The sequence below is a fragment of the Mastigoproctus giganteus genome, chromosome 3 (genome assembly GCF_048544385.1).
Source record: "Mastigoproctus giganteus isolate SK-2022 chromosome 3, ASM4854438v1, whole genome shotgun sequence".
Classification (NCBI taxonomy): domain Eukaryota; kingdom Metazoa; phylum Arthropoda; class Arachnida; order Uropygi; family Thelyphonidae; genus Mastigoproctus; species Mastigoproctus giganteus.
In genome coordinates, this window is record NC_143577.1 from 36,335,578 (window position 1) to 36,354,975 (window position 19,398).

The 19,398-nt window shown below is 35.3% G+C and overlaps 1 protein-coding gene across 2 annotated transcripts in view; it reads right to left on the reverse strand.

The window, feature by feature from the left end:
• Nucleotides 1–503: 503 nt before the first annotated feature.
• Nucleotides 504–19,398, reverse strand: part of Fbw5 (F-box and WD repeat domain containing 5) — a 107,699-nt gene continuing 88,804 nt past the window's right edge. For both annotated transcript variants that reach the window (XM_090370488.1, XM_090370489.1), the window contains exons 7-8: nucleotides 10,247–10,459; nucleotides 504–1,034 (exon numbers count right to left, since the gene is read on the reverse strand). In XM_090370488.1, coding sequence (XP_090226614.1) covers nucleotides 794–1,034; nucleotides 10,247–10,459 — 454 coding nt within the window. In that variant the 3' untranslated portion in view covers nucleotides 504–793. The remainder of the gene's footprint in view (nucleotides 1,035–10,246; nucleotides 10,460–19,398) is intronic.

Sequence of the window (19,398 nt, forward strand, 5' to 3'; positions counted from 1 at the left end):
TGTGTTCAGAAAAATATTTAAATTATAAGTGGCATCAAAAAAATGAACAAGTTTAAATCATTTTTTACTGATTTTTCAAATTTTCACTAGCACCTCTTTCGCACAATCAGTACAGAGTTAAATAAACATTCTGTAAACAAACAAACAAAATAAAAATTGATAAATTACTCGAGAAAGATTGGATATCTTAAATATTCTGAAAAATTAAAAAAAAATTTGAATGAAAAAAAAAAAAAGGCAGTACAGACACTGTATTAATAAATCATACTATAGGCTTAATTTCTAAGATGCTTAATATAAGACCAGATAACAATACCAAAAAAAATAATAAAAAAAGAATTTTAACTAACAACATACAGTACAATAAACTTAAATAAACAGTTTGTATAACCTCATATGGAAGATTTAGAATATATCCAATATTTGTCTTCAAAAATATATACATTATAACTGGTCATATCCATTTTTATATACAAATAAAATATATTTAGACTGAGCTATGCTGAAATAAAATCTATTACAGATTTCGACTTTGAAGTCTTATGCATCTTCCTTTCAGTATCTGAATGCAATATAACTATTTTTAACTGTTATTAAGATAACACATCAGCTAATTCTGGCATTTCCAATTGCAACTGCTAAATAGCCACCAAACTGTATCAACTTTGTATGTGTTTGTTTTCCATATAGCAAAATATCTCAAGCTATGCAAACTTGTAACATAGAGTTCCTGACAGAAATACTTATTAATAAATATCTTACAAACTGTAGAAGACTAAGGCTTTTCTTTTATTTATACTACACTATCCATGCCACTGTAATTACCCACATCTCTGTTAATGTCAATATTCAATTGTTGAACTTTATTCTGGGAACGCCAAACCTTGAGTGTAAAATCATCACTTGCAGTTACTAGCATTTCTGGGTCCTGTGGGTTGAAAGCCACGGAATTAACAACATCAGAATGTGGAAGTTTGGCTAAAAGATTGCCATAATGTCTATCCCAGAGATAGCCATGTTTATCTTCGGCACCACTATGAAAAAAAAAAAGAAAATAAAAATAATAAAATACACACACACACACACATATATATATACATATAAATAAATATATATCAATAACAAGTGGTTGTAGTGAATAGTAACAGCTTACAAAGGAATGATATACAGGTAGTTCTCGATGTTACGAGTTAATTCGTTCCTAGCGCACGCTCATAAAGCAAACTCTTAAAGCGGGAATTTATTTCCCATAGATATAAGGTTAAAAATACGGGTTACGTTCTCAACAATGAAATTAGTTAGCTAATTAGTTTGTTTAAAGAATGATTGATTTATCCAAAGAAATGAAAATGTAGCCTGTAAAATCAAGCAAATTATAATAATAGAGAAATTATTTACGACTTATAAAAATGTTAAAGAATGTTTATTCTTCATCATCATCGATAAAATGCACACTCGTTGATCACTCATTATTGGGCTCGGTACGCGTTGGTTTGTTGCACAAGGAGTTATCTTCTTCAGAAATGTTTCAAGAGGCGTTTGTTTCCAAGATAATCTTCTCTTTTAATTATAAATTTCATGATTGCATGCATAAGCATTTTTAAACAGCACACGCAAATTGCAACTAACACGATTTGCGTGGAGTAACAAGTTTATGAAGCTTAAAAAAAAAAAAAAAAAAGGAATGAAGAGAAGATTCTGAAATTTTATGTTCTTTATATGATTGAAGATTTCAGTAAAGGAGAAACACATTTCACCTAATAACGTAAAAACCACACAATTCCAGCTATCGGTATTTTTGCAAATGCAAGAAGATCGAGTTTACTACCTGTTTATAATTGCTTGCAGTAACAGAAAAGCATAATAAACCGGAAAGTGCATATTGTTTTTATTGTTTTATGGTCATGACCTTCAGAAATGTGCTTTAGAAAAATATCACAAAGGCATTTTAAAATTGATTCTTATAACGGAACATATGATAACGATGAAAGTATAGTGCATTTTTAATGATTTGAATTGGTAACTATATACAATTTACAAACCACACTCAACCTTTTACATGGCCTTAAGGTCACGTTCATTACCTTAAAAATGATATTTTAGAGAGATAAATAGCTTAGTTATAACAGAACAGCAAAAATTTCAACTTCCGAGATCTTGAAACGAATTACCAAAAAACAATGTGTTATTGGGTTTCACATTACAATATTTTCACAATACGATGGTCTCTGGAACTGATTAATATCGTAAAGCAGGGTACACTGTATTGTACAGCTACGCATGTGGTTTGAAATGCGGTATTTGTGAATGTTTAACATTCATTTTTTGAAATTAATGTTCATATTTTCGATTTTGTTGATTGGGGAAAAAAAACAACTCGTAAACCCGGGAGAACTCGTAAAGCGAGAACTGCCTGTATTCAAATATTGGGATGGATTATGGACAAGGGGAATATATAAATAAATATAATATATACAAGTGTGGCAATAAAGTTCCTGGACTGGTGCAATAAAAAGTGAAGGAGCTCAAAATGGTTTTATTTTTATTCAAAATTTTTAATGCACTTGTTCTAAAAGTTTTTGAAAAGAGTCAGCAAAGGCATCCAGAGAGATGACATTCATTTCTTCAGTTACATTTTTATTTGTGTCCCAAACATCCTGAAATCTTTCCTTTGAGGGTAGTTTTCACTTTGGGAAAACTGAAAGAAGTCTGCTGGTGCTAGAGTGCAAGAAGTGATTGGAGGGTTAATCTGTACAGTGCCATGTTTCATCAGAAATATCTTCACAACAAGTGCAGAATGGGCAGGGGCATTGACACACAACAAGAAGAAGCTCCTTTTCTCTCGAAATTGCGACTTCATCCAGAAAACGCACTTCAACAGTATTTGAAGCACCTGTATGTAGAATGTAGCACTGACTCTCTCCCATTCAGGTACAAATTTCTTGTGAACTACATCCTGATTGTTGAAAAACACAATCAGCATTGTCATCATCTTGATCCTGGAGTTCTGTAAACAGAACGTTTTAGGCCTTGGTAATGTGTTTGGAGGCCACTGCATGCTGTGGCACTTTTTTTCCTCTGGGTTGTACTGAAACATCCAACATGCACATCCGTGTTAGGTGTCTAACTTGCAGTTACAATGCTGTTGAGAAAATTAGTATTATCTTGACCAGTCTGGATCAAGTCTTTGCATGATAACACTGTTCATTGCTTCTGCTCATCCATGAGGCTGTGCAGCAAAATTTTGCAGACCTTTCTTTTCCCTAAATTTTCATACAGAATTTAACAAATCATCTCCTTATCCATACCCAACTCATCAGCCATCATTTTGAGGGTTAAACAACAATCTCCTGAACTTTTGCCAACTGTGTCCACATTTCGGGAGTTTGATGAAAACTCACTTCTTGGATCATTGCAAACATCCTCAAGGCATCTTTGAACTGCTTGCAGCATTTGAACACACACACTGGTGCAAGTTAATGTTTCACCACCATAAAGTTTTTTATTTTAACATTTCATATGGTTCTGTTAGAGATTTTCCCAGTTTAAAGCAAAATTTGATATTTATTCATTGCTCCATTGCAAAATCGTGACATGGAACAATAACACTATTAATGAAACTGGTTTTTACTTTCAACCTGTCAGTCTACTGGTCAATCTCTGTACCACCATCTGTTGGAGGACATTTGAACTACAGCATACCACTTCTGTTTATTTTCAAACTCATTGAACATGACTGTGGCATCACCAGTTCAGAAACTTTATTGCTGGATCTTGTATATTTTTATAGCAAGTTTTAAATTATTCTATATTTATATATAAAAATTTAAAAAGTGAACATAGTTAGCAGGGGCCAAATTTTCAATATTTTGAAGCACTTATTATTTTAAATTACAACTTACGTGACAGACAAGGGGGGAGGGGTTAAAAAGGATTTGTATTCCCCCAGAAGTAGTTGTGACAGAAAGACAAATTTTTTTTTGTTTGATACTTTGAAACCTCTATAGCAATGACAAATTTTGGTTTTGATCTGACAATTCATTATTTTCTTTGCTGAATGAAGTGAAGTGTCACAAAGGATAAATTGGAATACAGATCAATGATTTGGTTTCTCTTTCTGCAATGGAAAATACCCAAAACAATCCATGAAGAAATGGTCACTATTTATGGAGAAGACTGTCCAGTGTTGTTGCACACTAGTATAAAAAATTCAAATGTAGAAGAACAGTGTGTGATGAAGAAATTCTAGGATGCCCAGTAACTGCTATAACAGAAGTGAGTGTTGCAAATATTGAGGCATTAATCCTGGAAGATTGCTGTATTAGCATCAAATAATTAACTGCATAGCTCCAAATTAGTTTAGAGTCTGTGGAGAACATCATCAACAGCTGCATATGAATAAAGTGTCTGCTAGATAGGTTCCCAGACTTCTGATCCCTTAACAGAAGAAGAAAGGGCACAATATGCACATGAAATGTTGATGTGCCAGGAAAGGCAAGAGGAGTGTTTTTCTTGGCTAGTCACCATGGATGAAACTTGGATCCCTCACTATAATCCTGAAACTAAACATGTCTAAACAATGGAGCATGCAGAATCACCCCACACCCAAAAAGGCAATGGTGCAACCAAGTGCTGGCAAGGTAAATGCTGTTGGTTTTTTTGGGATCAGCATGGTGTAATACTAACAGATTACCATCAAAAGGGCTGTCCTACTATGATGGTGAATTATTATTCCAACCTCCTTATAAAGCTACATGCTTCTGTAAAAGACCACCATGGTGGCTCATTGCAGAGAGATATGTCCACAAATATGAGTTTCAAATATTGGGAAAACTTCCTTATTCACCTGACCTTGCACCCTTGGATTTCTTCCTCTTTCCCACTCTAAAGTCCTTTCTTTATGGAAAACACTTTGCTGCTGCTGATGATGGTGATTTCTGCTGCTGAGTCATAGTTTGAAGGACAGTCAGAGGACTTCTACAAAACTGGCATGTGGAAGTGTATCAAGAGGTAGCAAAAATGTAATTTTGTCTGGCAACTATGTTGAAGAAGTGTAATACATGGTGTTTGTTTCAACCTTCTATCAAAAATTCTTCTGGATGACTGCAAATATTTTCTGATCCCCCTTCCCTCATATACCATTAAGAGAATATAGCATGAGGAGAATGTCGAGATGGATAAAAATGGAGCTGGCCAGTCAAAGAGAATAGAAAAAGATAGCATGGAAAAGTTACAGAGCAGAGCAATGAAACTAATGCTCTATTAGTTTGCTTTCTTGCATCATTTGCCACTACTAATATTAATATTAAAAGTACTGAAGCCTACAACACCTACAAGTTAATCTGTAATAATACCACAGATAAGATCATGGAGGCCAAGGCTTAGTATGAGAAGCACTGGCTAAGAGAGCAAGGAATGGGGACAAGGAGTTTTCATGTATGTGAATACAAAGAAGAAGAAAACAAATCAGTTTGGAAGTGCATTGAGAAGTAGCAAAAATGTGTCATTTTGTCTGATGACTACATGAAACATGGTGTTTTTTCAACCTTCTATTACAACTACTTCTGGGCAAATATAAATCTTTTTTGAACCCCTCTCACAATAACACTAAGAAGTGCAGCTCCATAATGAATATCACAGCAAGTTTTTCAAATATTTGCAATGTTATTCTACAATAATACACATTAACAGGCATGTCTAAAACTGGCTGTTAAAAAAAAAAAAAAAAAAAAAAAAAAAAACAAAGGCAACATGATGTACATTAATTATTTCACTTTTTGCAGATGAAATAAAAAAAAAAAAAAAACAGAGCAACAACACTGCACCTCATAATTTCATTCTTTATTCTGATACCGCACACTGGATAATAAGAAGCAATAATATCTTTAATAACATCAGTATTTGTTATCTAAAAGAAATTATTTCCCAACTATCTCACTTTCAACATACATAAATACACAATGAGAGAAAATGAAGCCAATGCCAATGCACCATGGAAAATCGACACAGGATTGGACGTGTGATGCATTTTGCACATAAACCCAGAATTGTAAACAATTTTTTATGGCTATACTTCTCCAAATAAAAATAATCAATGATATTTTTATAACTGAATAACATACTGTAAGAATATTCTGACTGGCTTAATTCTAGTAGATGTTTTAATTTGTAAGTTCTGTTTTTGGTTATAACTAGACATCAGATTCTATACAAATGCACATTGTGACTGTTTTAATTAGTGCTTATAAATGCATACAATATGAACATCTCTAGCAACGCTGCCTATTTTGTTAATTTGAGCTCAGTTTCTAGGACATTAAACTTGGAAATGTGATTTAACTCATTGAAAATATTACAATAACATTAGCGTGGAAAAGCATGTCAGTAGTGCTTCAATTTTTGTGCCATCAACGACCTTGTATAAAAGTATTCTTTGAATGTGTAACATAATAGCTCAGTTTTTCTATTAAAAAATTGCAGAATAGGCAAGTAGAGCTTCGCTCAAAATTCCAAAAATCATATCTGTTGCTCAACTTATTGAATTATGGACTGCCAATTATAGAAAACATTTTACATGGATGGAGGTAATGTTTTTCTACTGTTTGAAAAAATAATGTTAAATATTCTTTTATCAGCATGGTGCACAGGTATATCAAGAAATGGAGATTGGTGAATAACAAGCACTTCAACCTACGTGGAGGGTAATCTGCCTTAATTTCTCAAAGAATTACAAATTATTCTCAGCTGTTCCGCCATACTTCCTGTACCACTTCTTCAGTGACTGTAAAGACAGCATAACTGATAAATTATGGTAACTTTGTTTACAGAGTGGTTAATTTGGTTACAAATTTCTTACTTGTTAATACCTTACCTTTAGTAATTATATGTTCTACATTCTAAATTAGTTAACAGATAGTTATTAGTAAACATCATGTAAAGATTAATTATAGTAGTTTAAATAATTTTTAAATCAGTTTATTAAATTTAATCTTATTAATTAAATTAACTTAAATACATTAAACTTAAGTAAATAGATAGCCATGATGACTAACTCTTTACTTAAGTATAATTTTATTAAATGTAATCTAAGTAAATTATTAACTGATTTAAAAATTATTTAAACTGATAAAATCTTTACCTGATGCTTACTTTTTTTTTTTTTTTTTTATGTGACCCCCAAACACGAGAGGTATTAGAACCTATAGTACTTAGTACCGTGCTTGGGTTGGAGGTTGAGAAAACGGAAGATATTTGTTGACATTGGACTTGAACTTCTGTAGATTGTAATTTTCAGGAAATACGTATGAAAGAAGGTTGTTCCAGAAAACGGCAGTTGAATGAATAAATGAGGAAGATGAAAAGTTGGTTCTGTGGGTTTGAAGTTGGACAGAAAATGGATGTTGGCTGGTGGCGGCACGTGTTCGGACTGTTTTGAAAGAGAGAGCGGGAATTATAGAAGCCAATTCAGAAGAACAGTGCCCATGGAAGTATCTGTAGAAGAGGCATGCAGCAGAAACAGTATGTCTATGAGAAAGCGAGTGGAGAGACTCTGTTAGAGATGAATCATTAATTAACCTAACTGCCCTCTTCTGAATGGAATCAAGAAGCCTGAGAGAGGTTTTGGGGGCACCACCCCAGATGTGGGAACAATATTCCATGGCAGGGCGGATTTGCAATTTATACAGAGTGAGCAGCTGTTTGGAAGAAAAGTAATGCCGAGAGCGAAAGAGAAAACCAAGTTTTTTAGATGCAGAGGAAGCAATATTTGTAATGTGCTTGTGCCAAGAGAGATTAAAAGTCAGGGTAATCCCCAAAAGTGATATATCATTTTGCCTAGAAATCGGAGTGTCACTAAAGATAAGCATAGGAGCAGAAGAATCCTTTTTGCGAGATATAAGACAAGACTGAGTTTTAGAAGGGTTGAAATCAACTAAGTTGTCTTTGCCCCACTGGAGAATTACCTGAAGATTGGCATTTAAGGAATTGGTAGCAGATTCTCGAGAAGTTGAAGCTGATTGAGCAGGACAAGGCTTCTCAAAATGGAAAATGGAATGCAATGTGCTATCATCGGCAACACTATGGATAGAATTTCCAGTCAATGGAAGAAGGTCATTAATATACAAGAGGAAAAGAGTGGGGGAAAGAACTGAACCTTGGGGGACACCAGCATTAGTGGAGAAGTTAGAAGACAGAGAGCTATCTACCATCACCCTCAGTGAGCGATCAGAGAGAAAACTGGATAACCAATTACTAAAAACAGTTGGCAAACCATAAGATGGAAGCCTGTTTAGAAGACCTTTATGCCAAACACGATCAAAAGCCTTTGAGATGTCAAGAGCAACTACTTGTGTTTCACCAAACCTTTCCATTGAATTAGTCCATAAATGGGTAACATAAGCCAGAATACTTATAGGTATCTGTTGACTAACTCAGGATCTATTACACATAATAAAGATTAAACATTTAACTCAGTGTTGTCATGGGGGACTTCATGAGAGCTTGAAAAATGGTGGATGCACACAAAAGGTTAAAATTGGGAAGGCCCATGTCAGAGCTTGCACCTGATGATCAGGTAACACAGCAACAATGGCAGAATGCACTGGTCTCACAGGAGTTCTCGCTGACCCTATTGTTATGGAAACAGGAAATATATCGTGCAAAGAGAACAGTTGGAATAGGACCAGGGAATTGATGACAGTGTAGAGCAAAAATCATCTTTTAAGGGCACAAAAGGTGATACTGTTGTACACATTGGCACTACTGACATTAAGAGTAAGAGATCTGAAGACGTACTTAACAAGTACAGAGCAATGTTGAAAAAAGTTGCGAGTTAGGGTTAAATTTGCAAGTGCTAACTGATGAGAGCCTTGTCAATCAATTTGGCCCTGGAGAGATTGTGCAAGGCTCATGGTGTAGAATTTTTCACAGCATGGTCTGTGCTTGTTAACAGGAGAGACTGTTTCTACAGGGATGGGATACACTTAAATAGAAGGGGTGCAAGAATATTTCGATGCTATCGAGGCAGTGTTAGATTGGTTCAAAACTGGAAACTTGAGGGGGACACACAGACTAATAGCTTCACTAGAGCCACAGACAGGTGAAAGTGATTCTTACACTACTGCTACTATTGGTACATGCAGCAGCCTGGAAAGCAAGGTGTGGGGATTTCAAGTACTGCTGGGAGTCATCATGGAACAAATAAATACATGAGCCGTGTTAGAGTAACTAAGAGTAAGAAGAGGTGCACGTACACTAATGCTAGGGGCATTCTAAATAAATTTGATGGATTTGAACTGCTGGCCAAGACATCAAAATGGAGTTGGGATGTTGGAGATATGGTGTCACTCATATATAAGGGATGCAGAATTTGAATATGGGGAGTACAATGTGTACAGAAAAGACAGACAGGATAGGAGTGGGGGAGGAGTTATGCTCTTAGATTTTATGCTCTTCTTAGTTAAGAGCATAAAATCTAAGGCAACCATCCAGTTCATATGAGTGGCCAGTGCAATATTGAGTCAGTTTGGTTTGACATAAGCACTGAGAAAGCAAAAATGAGAGTAAGAGTATGTTATAGGCCTAATGACTCTAATGAGTACAATGAACAACTGTACAGAGAAATAGAGTGGGCCAGTAAATCAGAATGTTTTATATTGGGAGATTTTAACTTTCCAGATATTGATTGGAACTTGTGGGTTGGTCACACACACTAGTAAGACTTTTGTGGATTCATTGGATGATTGATTTCTACATCAGCAGCATTAGAGAGAAAACAAGAGGAAGTAATACTCTTGATCTAATTATCAGCAGTGATTATGCATGCATTAAGAATCTGCAGATATAGGAACCACTAGGAGTCGAAGTGATCACAATGTATTGATGTGGGACTTACTTAAAGATGTAACTACAATCAAGGATAAAGGGAAGGGTTTTTGCGTTCTTAAAAGGTGACTAGCAGTCTCAGACAGTTTTTAAATTTTATACTGTGGGACCAACTGATGATGCAAAGAAAAACAGCAAAGATTTCTTTACTTATGTAAACACTAGAAAGGAAGTGAATGAATCAAATTGGTCCACTTCATATTGATAGTTTGATCTGTACAAAGTATTTTGCATTACATTCACTCATGAGGAATTCTTTTAAGGAAGTGAAGAGTAATTACTTAGCAAAATTTTGGAAACTTTTGTACACTTAACAATAAAAAATAAACAACCAACTACAGAAATCAATCAAAATATAGCCCACCTTGCAACATACTGATCACTAACATCTAAGAATATAAAGAAGCATTCATCATTTGGGGTGTAAGCCTTGTGTGACCTGAGCATGGTCCCAACTTCCTTAAGTGACACTAGATCTATCACATGGATATCAATTTCCTGTGCTATAGGTGGTGGATCAAGCGGATGTTCAATCACATAGTTTTGAGGCCATGGTCGACTATTCACATACAAGTACCTGAAATGTAAAAATATTATTATAAGAATAAGGATATTGTTATATGTTTGTTATAAGTCACTTTGTGGGAAGGGAAAGTTACCTCTTTGGGCTAGAACTTTCAAATATTTTAATTCTAAATCTCTCAGAACCACTAATAGTTTCAAGGAAAAGGAATAATTCTGCCCACTGCATTTATTTCATTTCCCTCAGTCATCAAGGACTGGACAAGAAAAGCAAAGATATGAAATAATCTTATTTTAATCTTATTTTCAAGTTTTGTCCCAAGCTATGAACATAAGTACAAAACAGTGTGCAGCAGTTATCTGACTGGACATTTTATTTATTTTTTAATGTTGTTGTTATTTGGTTTTTAGGAGCATTAGCAACTAAGGCCATATTGCTCCGGGGATATGCAGTGGTCATTCCCTGACCTTTCCGCATCCTCCGTAGTTGGTAGTCACGGGCTTGAACCCAGGTCTAATCAAGAAGCATGTGCTATGCACTGCTGCTCCTGCCCACCTGGCTATGGAGGCACCCCCCCTTTTTTTTTTTTAATGAAAACCCCAAACACAAGAGGTCTTAGAACCTATAGTACTTAGTAGTGTGCTTCGGTTGGAGGTTGAGGGATCAATGCTAATAAGACACTGTAAGATGTCATATTTTCCCAGAATGAACTGCTTTTTTCTGAACTCCCAATGGATGCATTAGACAAGTCATTGAATGGTGATCACACTGGTCAACCATATTTTTGGTTTCTGAAGGAAAAGCAACTCAGGAGTGGATGCTCTGCCCATTTTGTATGTGGAACAGTAATGAATTTTTTACCATGTTTCTTCAATTAAAAAATAATCAATGATGCAATAAAAAATGAAGACCATACTGAAAATATTGAACTTCACATGGTCATAATTCTAACAGATATTTTAATTTTGAAGGTTAATTTTTTTTTGTTGTTGTTAAAATATAATGGGCCTACTAGCGTAGTCATTCCCAACTGGCATGCTGCCCCCAGCATGTTAGTGTGCTGTGAGATTAGGAAAAACTCCACTGAGTTCAATGGCAATCACTAGGTATGCCATTAATATGTACCTTTTAATTTCAAACGTGACTTGAGACACTGACATTGTGTAAAAAACATTATGGGAATTGGATGATTAAAAAGAGTTTAAAGACTGACAATCATTTGAGAAAAATGGAGGGTCTAAACTAAAAATAAGCTATAATGGGGGTACAGTCAGTCCTCATATAACATGTGTTTACACTACACGAATTCGATCATACACGATTTATAAATAGGGGAACGATATCTTATATAACACGAACCAAATTCGCTTATGCACGATTCGCCTTTGTGTTTACAAGAAATGGCAGTCGAACGCGGAATCACCCCAACCGAACGCAACACGACAGGAATGAAGAGAAGATTCTGAAAATGTATTTATGTTATATCAGTGAAGGGGAAACACATTTCACCATAATAACGTAAAAACCAACACAATTCCAACTATCGGTATAATCGCAAATGCAATTAGATCGAGTTTACTACCAGTTTATAAGAGATTCCACTAGCAGAAATGCAACTGGAAATTGTTTTTATTGTTTTATGGTAATAACCCCTAGAAATGTGCTTTAGTAAAATGTGAGGTGTAATAGTGTATCTCTGCCTTTACGGTGTTGTTTATTCAGTTGCTACACGCGCGCAGCTTTGTTTATGTGTATCAAGCGTGCCTCCTCGTTTTGTAATTGTGCTTTATTCCCTAAAAATGAGTAAAATACTTAAAAGGTGTGAAAAGGAAGCTTCCTGGTGAAGACACTGCAGATTCAGAGAGAAAAAGAAAAGCAATATTGATAAACAGAGGCGGACTGGGTCAAAAATTCTTACCCAGGAAAATTCATAGTGGCCTCATACTATGGTTTATGGCCAAAATCCCTCCGGCCCACCGGTGTTTCCCTGGTAAGGCTTATGGCCAGTCCGCCTCTGTCGATAGAGAAAAAATATGAAATTGGGAAATGCTTTGAGCGAAATGAAAGACCATGTGATATTGCACGCGCAACAGGCCTGAATGAGGCAACGCCGAGAATTAGAAAGAATGCAGAGAAAATAAAAAACTTTCATAGCAGGAACAACTCAAAGTGTAATTAAAATCCATTAGATTAAGACACAAGGAATTGGAAGAGATGGAACGGCTGTCATCTGTTTGGATAGAAAATCAAACAAAAAACAAGTTTGGTTAGGATAGAAGCAAAAGCAGTAGCAATATTTTATTACGTAATAGTCGTAATAAAATACTTGTGTATTTTATTACGATAATTAATTGTGTTTGGTAATGTTTTGGTTACAAATGTGTGTTCAATCTTGGGTGGTCGGCACCTAACCCTATTTTTCCCATAGGGCCCGTTGTTTATATTGCATGATTTTGCATTGCACGAGGGTTTCTAGGAACACAACTATCGTGCTATATGAGGACTGTTGAAATGATTTGTTAATGGGTTGTAAACATTAGTAGTAGCATGCATGGCATTCTTAAAACATTTACCCACCTTGAATTTGTGCATGCCGGATTCCCCATATTCTTCAGGAGAGCAAAACTGCCATCTAACATCATACTAATAACACAATCACGTGTTTTATACCTGTCATACAATCCTAACCTTGGCCCACATTTAACTTGTTTCCAGCAATAAAGAAAAAAGCTACTAACAGGGCTGCTGTTATGTATAAGCAGGTGGTTGCCTGTGGCTTGCTTGGTTGGTTGTTTTAGGATTTTATGCTGCAATAGCATCTAAGGCTATAATGCACCAAATCAAAAGGTTGCTTGTGGCACCAAACTGAAAAGGGCATCATTTTCTTTTACAACATGAGATCAAAAAATAACATAATTAGAGTTAGCTTTGATATGACGAACTCATTTCTTAACTTGTATAATATTGCCAATTGATTATCATTATAACTGTAATTGTATTGTCAAAATAATCAAATGCTGTGCAAACTAAGATATTACTGCAACATATTAAAATCAACTTTTTTTTTTCTTTTTGCTCTCACTATGGAGTCCAAAAAAATATTTTGCTTGTGGTGGCATAAATCTAGTGGCAGCCCTGGTTACTAAAGCAATTTAAAGAAAATTACAATAGCTTTTGGCATGAAAGAGCCATTGGGATAAGGGCACAGGAAATAACTCTGAAAGCAAAATGCAAAGTGCTTTAAAAAGTGAGAACTTTGTATTAATATGATTAACACGACTGCCACGGCTTATTTGGGTAAACAGGTCTCCGACACCAATCTGAGTTAGGCATGTTAAATTATTCAAAATCCAAATTATAATATATATTCATTGCCAAAACTTGTAAAAAAAGCTTATTGTTGTAAAAAAAAAAAAAAAAAAAAAAAAATCAAAAATCTCGAATCGTAGATGGTGTCTATAATAGAAAATTCTTCGCGGCAGTCAACCAAAGTTAACTTGATTAACTCAGACATATTGTTGCTTGCAGAATTTTCCATATATGAGTCAGCACTGTGCGTAAATCCACAGTAGTGACAGCTTGTGTCGTGTACGTTGTAGTTAGTAATTTGCTACGTTTTTTTTTTTTTTTTTACAAAAAAAAAAAAAAAAAAATGGATAAGAAGAGACCGCTGACCGAAGAAGAGCTTGAGAGCTCTATGCTAATATCAGTGACTCGGAATTTGAAGAGCTGTACAGTTCTGTTTCCGACAATGACAATTATGAACCTTCTAACGATCCAAGTGAGGATAGCGAAGATGAAGCCAGCTCCCAGCCTGAAGATAATCCTAATTCTCCGCAGGCAAGTATGTCAAATAATGACAATTTGTGGAATGAAATAGCACAAGATCCTCCACAATTTATTTTTGAAGAGAACATTGGTTTGACAAATGAACACAACAGAACTTAGTGTACAAAAATTGGTAGACCTATATTTTTCAGAAGAATTTCTTACATTATTAGTTGAACAAACAAATTTATACGCTTTGCAAGAAACTGAAAAATGTGGACAATTGCAAAAATCTGCCAGGTCGCCAAGATGGAAGGACACTGACATCTCAGAAATGAAAGTGTTTCTTGCACTTTTGTTATGAATGGGTCCTTGTTCTTTTCCTTCAATAGAGCATTAGACAGGCTATACAAAGTAAAACCAATTCTGAATCATTTCAATAATGCTATGTGCAATAATTACGTACCGAATAAAAACATCTGTACTGACAAGTCGATGATGTGGTGTGGGAGATTGAATTTCCGCCAGTACATAAAAAATAAAAAGCACAAATACGAAATCAAACTTTACAAACTGTGCGAGTCCAATGGCCTTGTTATGAAAATAAAAATTTACTCTGGTAAATCAGAAACTGAACAAAACATAGGTCATACTGCTGGAGTTGTGCTATAGTTGCTTGAGGACTTCTTAGACAAGGGACATGTATTGTATACGGACAAGTTTTATAATTCTGTTGCTCTGATGAAATTGTTGTCTGCTCCAAAAACTTATGTATGTGGAACATTAGGCACCAACAGAAAAGGACATTCAAAAGATTTGGTGATGCAAAAATTGAAGAAAGGGGAAGTTGCATGGCAACGAAATGGCCCTGTTGTAGTATGTAAGTGGAGGGATAAAAGAGAAGTTCTCACTATTTCTAACAAACATGTTGTTGAAATGGTCGAGGTACATAACTGGAATGGAAAAATTTCGATAAAACCAAACATAATTCGAGATTACAATAGTGGAATGTCTGGCATAGATCAATCGGATCAAATGCTCCCATATTCTTCAGCGCTAAGAAAAAGATTTGGATCACTTGCAACCGGAAAAAAATTGCATTACATATTTTAGAAATATATATATATACATAACGCATACATCCTTTTCCATCAAGTTACAGGTTCCACCATAAAATCTCTAAAATTCAGAGAAACATTCATTGAATCTTTGATTGGAGAAAAATTTTAAATGTTCCAAAGAAGATTAGATCATGAAAATTTTAAATGTTCCAAAGAAGAACATGAAATTCATTATTTACAGGTTATACCACCAACTGAAAAAAAAAAAAAAAAAAAAAAACCATGCCCAACTAAGCCGTGTCGAGTATATACAAGAAATAAAAAATGCCGCGAAACACGCTATTATTGTCCAGTGTGCCAAGAAAAGCCTGCTCTTTGTGTAGAATGTTTCAAGAAATATCACAAATAAACAATATTATTTTCATGAGTTTCACTAATACAGCAACTCCCCAACTTACGTAAGGGTTGCGTTCCGCGGAACTCTACGTAAGTCGAAATTTCCCCCCATGCTTGTGCAGCACTTGCAACTGTGCTCGTTGAATTGATTGAATCAAAAAAGAAATGTTTGACGAACATGTAAAAAGAATTATTTATTGTATTTATTCAATTTTTTATCTAATGCCCAGGAAAAAATTACAAAAGCGTGCAATTTAAAAAAAATTTGAAAATTATAAATTTACAAAAAAAAAGAGGAGACAGGCATAACGTCAGTAAGTTTTACCTCTCGAGCATCGTTGCCGGAATTGATGTCTTCAGCTGATAAGTATGCCGCTGCATAGGTTGAGTGCTATGGAGATTTAGAAGGGGTCGGCCACTCAACCTTACGAAAGAACATATTAATGGATGACTTTTTTCTTTTCATAGTAGATTTCTTTGTAGCAAGCAAGCATATCATTCACCCCTCTGTTAACTTTTAAGAATCGTTTGCTGTCAGGATCCATCTTCTCAAACCTTGCCATTGCCGATGCAATTTCACAAAATGCCATTGCCATCTCCCTGATGATGAAGCATCGCGGCTCTTCATTTGGTTCATCTTGAACTTCGTCAACATTTTTTTCTTTCACTATCGCTGCCTGCAAGTCAATAAGTTCTTTGTTAGATAATTCCTCCTCTTCTTCCTCTATTAACTCCTCCACGTCTTTGGCATCAATCACCAACTGAAGTAGCTCCGAAACCTTGACAATCTTATCTGTAACCTCTTCATATGGTTTGTCTTTTTCAAATCCTTCGAAGCCTTTTACGTGCCGTGGGGGGCGCCTCCGTAGCCAGATGGGAAGGAGCAGCAGTGCGTAGCACATGCTTCTTGATTAGACCGGGGTTCGAGCCCGTCACCACCAAATACGGAGGATGCGGAAAGGTCAAGGGAATGACCACCGCATATTCCCGGAGCAATATGGCCTTAGTTGCTAATGCTCCTAAAAACCAAATACCAAACAAACAAAACAATAACGTGCCATGGTCATATTTTCTTACATGTTCAATTTAAATAACTTTTAGTGATTTCTGCACAGGCCTTATTAATGTTTAAGATGGCGTGGTAAATATTGTAAAATTTCCAAAAGTCTCTTAACGTAAATATTTTTTCATCGTCTATTGCAGACAATGCTTGAGCAAATGCTGTGCGTAGTAAATAGTATGCTTTTAAGTTTGAAATAATACCCTAACCCATAGGTTGGATGAGTGAAGTCGTGTTTGGCAGTAGAAATATGACTCTCATGTTTGAATTGAAATCATCTAGATGCGTTAGATGTCCAGGAGAATTATCTAACAGAAGCAAAATCTTGAAAGGAACGTCATTGTCTTTACAATATTTTCAACCTTGGGAATGAAGCAGCATTTAAACCAATCCTCAAACAGAGATTGTTATCCATGCTCTCTGGTTCAGTCAGAAATGCACAGGTAGGGTGGATTTATTGATGCACGAAGATTTCCAGAATGGTACACAAGCAGGGGTTTTAATCTGTAATCTCTCGCTGCATTAGCCCCAAGCAAGAGAGTGACCCTATCTTTTGAAGCCTTGAAACCTGACATTATCTTTTCCTCTTTGGCAATGTATGTTTGATCCGGCATTATTTTTCTCCAATACAGAGCAGTTTCGTCAAAGTAAAAATTTGCTGCGTTGAATAGCTACTTTCATCGATCATATTTTCCAACACATCACAAAATTTCTCTGCAGAATTGGCACTGGCGACTTCACTGCATACTTTAATGTTGGAAACCAGCGTGATGCTTGAACCTATTAAACCACCCGTTGCTTGCCACGAACTTGGGTTGGGGTTCGCTGTACTTATCTGTAATATCTTCATAAATACTTGTTGCTTTTGCTTGAATGGTCATTACACTCAGGGGCACTTGCTTCTGAATCTGATTTTCCATCCACATTATTAACAGCTGTTCCATTTTCGATATAGCACCTGAACGCCATTTTGTGATCACTGTTGATCTTAAGTGCATTGATCCTTTGACATGTTCTTTTATATGCGCACTGTCCTTTAAAATAGTATTCACTGTTGAAGCAGTGAGACCTAATTCCCTTGCAATAGATGACAAACTTTGTCCTGCTTCATACTTCTTAATCATTTCAATCTTCATTTCTAATCAATTTTGTTTTGTTTCCTGTTACTTCCCATTGGTCATTTACCTTTCATCATTGTAATATGTAAATAGTAGTTAAGAGAAGTTTCTGACAATTTGTTTTTTATATGATTGAAGATTTCAGTGAAGGGGAACACACTTCACCATAATAACGTAAAAACCGACACAATTGCAGTTATCGGTATTATTGCAAATGCAATAAGATCGAGTTTACTACCTGTTTATAATTAGATGCATTAACAGAAAAGCCCAATAAACCAGAAAGTGCAAATTGTTTTTATTGTTTTATGGTCATGACCTCCAGAAATGTGCTTTAGAAAAATAACACAAAGGCGTTCAAAATTTATTCTTGTAATGGGAACATAAGATAACAATGAAAGGGTAGTGCAATTTCCATTATAATATGACCTTTTAGAGAGATAAATAGCTTAGTAATATAGCAAAATTTTCAACTTCCAAGGACTTGGAACGAATTATGGGAAAAAAAAAAAAAAAAAACAATGTGTTATTAAGTTCACATTACGATATTTTCACAATATTATCTCTACCTCCATTATTATATTATCACAATATTATATTACCTCCATTTATCTCTACAGATGCAAAATACATTTCCATATTTTTTTCGGTTTGCACCGGTCGCCAAAAACTTGTGTAAAGTCAAATTTGCATAAGTCGAGTATTACGTAAGTCAGGGAGTTTCTGTACGCTTTTCTTTATGTATTTGTGAATAAAATATTTTTTTTTTTGTGAATAAATTTTGTTTTCTGATGCTGTGGTTGATTTTTGATTCTTACCCCAGAAGCCACTATCCATCAGTTGTATATATTTGCTACAAATATACTCGTAGCTGCACCTGAAAGGCAATTCATACCTGTCTGAGTTAACTTGTAGGCAGAATCCTGGGCCAGATCGTGAAATATGAGTTAACTCGTATTTGGCAATCAAGGTGTTAAGGATTGGCAGACAGTGCATGGGATTAGTATTAGCAAAATGATGCAAGGAAGCAGATTTACATAGCATCAGTTAAAAAAAAAAAAAATCCTTTGCTCAATCTGCCTAATCCTCCCTTAAATTTATTCAAATTACCTATCTACACATACTAGGTAAGCTTATTCCAACAAACAGCTACCCTGGCTGAAAGCAAATTCCAGACCTCTATCTTGCAACCATCCTTTTCCAATTTAAAATGATGTCCCCTTGTGTGTGTGTTGTTGTCCAAGGATGATGAGTAAGAAAGCCATCAGCATTTACCAAACCCATTTAAAGCTTAAACATGTCAATCAGTCATATCACAGATGACTAGTTTCCAGGCACTGCAATTTACAGAACTCTTAAGTCTCTCTTGGTAAGAGTACCCTTTTGTGTCTCTGACTAACTTTGTTTTTCTGTGTACCTGTTCCAAGAAACTAAATCCTTCTAAAATGACACTTTCAAAGCTGTATGCAGTACTCAAGATGTGGCCTAACCACTGCCTTACACAGCACTCTGATCTTAACCAAAAGGCCGAGAAACAATTGCCTTACACAGCAGAGAAATTGCCTTTTCTCTGCTGGAAAATTTTCCACA